Source organism: Seriola lalandi, unplaced genomic scaffold, assembly GCF_002814215.2.
Source record: "Seriola lalandi dorsalis isolate HSWRI2012SDOR001 ecotype SW California unplaced genomic scaffold, Sedor1 jcf7180002039524, whole genome shotgun sequence".
Lineage (NCBI taxonomy): Eukaryota > Metazoa > Chordata > Actinopteri > Carangiformes > Carangidae > Seriola > Seriola lalandi.
Window position 1 is genome coordinate 1 of NW_019510098.1, and position 3083 is coordinate 3083.

Consider the following 3083-nt stretch of genomic DNA (forward strand, 5'->3'; position numbering starts at 1 on the left):
TGTGTGTGTGTGTGTGTGTGTGTGTGTGTGTGTGTGTGTGTGTGTGTGTGTGTGTGTGTGTGTAATGCCTCAGCAGTGCCCTAAATCAGCATTGTGTCGTGTGGGAGGGCCAAAGTTATGAAACACTCCCCTGTTGACATATTGGGTCAGTGGAGCATGAGTTTGGGCTGAGTTTTCAGTCTTCGCAAGCAGCCAGTCAGCTGACCAGCCAGCCATAAATAAGCAGCCTCCAAACTCTCCCCGACTGCCCCTGATGCGTGAACGACACATCAACACCAGTTACCCTCTGAGATGGGGAACATGGTTCTTAGAAAGGTGGAAAAGTGGGAGGCGTGTCAGGCTGTTTGTCCTCTGGTGAGAGCAGGAGTGGAAATAGAAATGGAGTTCATGGTTCAGGCACCAGTGTCACCACTAGGAAATCATTCTTACAGATGTATAAACTATTTTGGGGACTGGACTGTAAGTTTTGTGTATTTTCGTCCTTTGTAATTATACATTATTTTGTAAAAGTAAATAAGCATAAACATTTTTAAACATAATACTGTTAAAATATTTGGGTTTTTTGAGGATTTTCTTCTAACTCTTTAAATATTTTTTTAAACAGAATCCACTTCCATGATTAAATGACTACAAAATTTATAATGAATAAATATTGCTGATGATAAATGCCTGCGGTTTTACAGCAGAACTTCCACTCCAATGCTTTAGCTTGTTATGGGCTAAAATTTGAAATACAAATACAAATGTAATAATCATTTACGTGTGAAGATGATGTGCAGAAATTCTTTTAGAATTTGAACAAATTACAGAGGAATGCTAATTTTTTGTTAGTTCTGTTAGCTGTTATGATAGAGGTGAGTCTGGGCTTTAGGGTGTAAAAGAAGAAACGATACACTCAGCACACTCAACCATCCGCCAGCAGCTCTAACTGTATTTAGTTTCCCAAGACGTGGGAATAAAACGAGCTCTCGCCACTTCCTGAATTCCATTACCTGCAGGGCCCTGAAGGAGGCTTTTAGAAGAGTATGAGGTAACTTTAACTCGTCATATGTCTGCAATTGTTTCTGCTTTCCTGTCTAACTGTCTCTTTAGCTGTTTAAGGCTCTCCACCTTTATGTCCAATTTATCACTTTCTTTTTCTTCCTGCACACCTATGGAGGTAGATTTGTTACAATATTATTTGTGTGAACAGATTGACAATCCATGCCTGTCAGTATATGTTCATTATTTCATGCTAAAAAAGGACATAGTATAATAAGGCATACAAAACTCATAGTATAGTATGGCATAAAATGTCATAGTATAGTAAGGCATAAAAAGTCATAGTTGTCATGATCTTCACTGAAGGACTGTGTTTGGATTTTTGTTATCAATGTTTGAACACTTTTAGGACCTTATGTTTGGACTTTCATTTGGACTTAAGGTTTTTTTCCTGTTTTATTTTGAAACTACTCACCTCGTGTTTCTTGTGGTTATTTTACTTTCTGTCTTTGTCCTGTTTCCCTTTTTTGTGATTGTCAGCCCAGCCCTAATGTGTTTCACCTGTGTTCTATCACCCTTGCCATCCTTGTTTCTATCTAGTCCTGTTTCACTATGAGTTTCCCTAGTTTCTCTGCTCCTGAACCCCAGCTCCAACCAGTCCACATTGGTTCCTTGTTCCTGTCGGGAGTCCAATCAACACCAGCACCTGGTTTCCAGTCAGTGGCTCAGCTGCCTCCTGTTCCACATCTCTTGTTGGTGGTCCGGACAACCTCAGCTCCTGATCAGTCAGTGGTCTGTCCTACATCATCTCCTGGTCACCAGTCGTCAATCCAGCCATCTCCTGTTCCTGATCTACTGTTGGTGGTCTGGCCACCTCCTGCTCTTGATCCCCAGTCACCTGTTCGCCGGCCTCCTGCTCGCCCTCCAGAAGGATTCTGCCTGCAACGTTGGCCTCCTGCTCGCCCTCCAGAAAGACCCAGTCTTCGCCGTCGCCCTCAAGCTCTACATCCAGAAAGACAGAGTCTTCACCGATGTCCTCCAGAGCAGATCCATTCATCTGTCTCGCCTCCTGGCCATTCTACCAAGCTTCCCAGTCTGTGCGTCCAGCCTCCAGGCCATCCTTGCAAGCAGCCCAGTCTGTTTGCCTGGGCTCCGTCCTTTGCCCCATTCCTCGGCCCATGTTCTGCCCCTGAGTTGGTGGTCTCCTGCTCTTCCCCTGTGATCCCCTGCTCCTTCCCTTCCCCCATTTCCTCTCCTTACTATCCAATGGCCCTTGGATCCCTCCTCCAGACCCCCTCCTACCACCAAGCTGTGTTCTTGGTTTGCCAGGTGGGCCGTCTGGTATCTGGCTTTGGTTCTGTCATGATCTTCCCTGAAGGACTGTGTTTGGACTTTTGTTATTTATGTTTGAACACTTTTTGGACCTCATGTTTGAAATTTTTCATTTGGACTTTAGGTTCATTTCCTGTAATATTTCGAAACTATTTGTATTTCATGTTGTACTGTTTTATTCCAGAGTTCCTCTGTTTTATCTTAATTTTGGATTTAACTGTTTTTGTAAGTTTCTGTTTTTACTTCATTTATTAAATCACTTTTTCAAATGGTCTGGATTTGGGTCCATAAAACTACATAACCTGACGATAGTATAGTAAGGCATAAAAACTCATAAAACATTATAGTCGACCTAAAAAGTCATAAAAACGTCATAGTTCGGTAAGGCAAAAAAAGCATAACAACGTCATGGTATAGTAAGGCATAAAGAGTCAGAAAAATGTGACGGTATAGTAAGGCTTAAAAACTGATGAAGACAACGTAGTATAGTAAGGCATAAAAAGTCATAAAAAAAAACAGAATAGTAAGGCATACTATAGTAAGGCATAATTAGCCATACAAACATCATAGTTGGGTAAGGCATAAAAAGTAAAAAATAAGAAAAAGTATATTAAGTCATGAAAAGTCACAAAAACGACATAGTATAGTAAGGCATAAAAATGCATAAAACCATTATTGTATAGTGAGGCCTAGAAAGACATAAAAACGACATAGTATAGTAAGGCATAAAAAGTCATAAAAACGACATAGTATAGTACGGCATAAAAATA

At 41.0% G+C, this 3083-nt stretch overlaps 1 protein-coding gene across 1 annotated transcript; it reads left to right on the top strand.

Annotated features, from left to right (window-relative positions):
• The first annotated feature begins 534 nt into the window (after nt 1-534).
• Nucleotides 535-2584, top strand: LOC147819836 (uncharacterized). Its single transcript, XM_087170202.1, has 2 exons — nt 535-1030; nt 1522-2584. The coding sequence occupies exon 2, from the start codon at nt 1594-1596 to the stop codon at nt 2566-2568; it is 975 nt and encodes a 324-aa protein (XP_087026328.1). The 5' UTR covers nt 535-1030; nt 1522-1593; the 3' UTR covers nt 2569-2584.
• Nucleotides 2585-3083: the final 499 nt, after the last annotated feature.

Bases quoted from the DNA above. Each gene is read 5' to 3' on its own strand.
- LOC147819836 (XM_087170202.1), top strand. From the start codon at position 1,594: ATGAGTTTCCCTAGTTTCTCTGCTCCTGAACCCCAGCTCCAACCAGTC.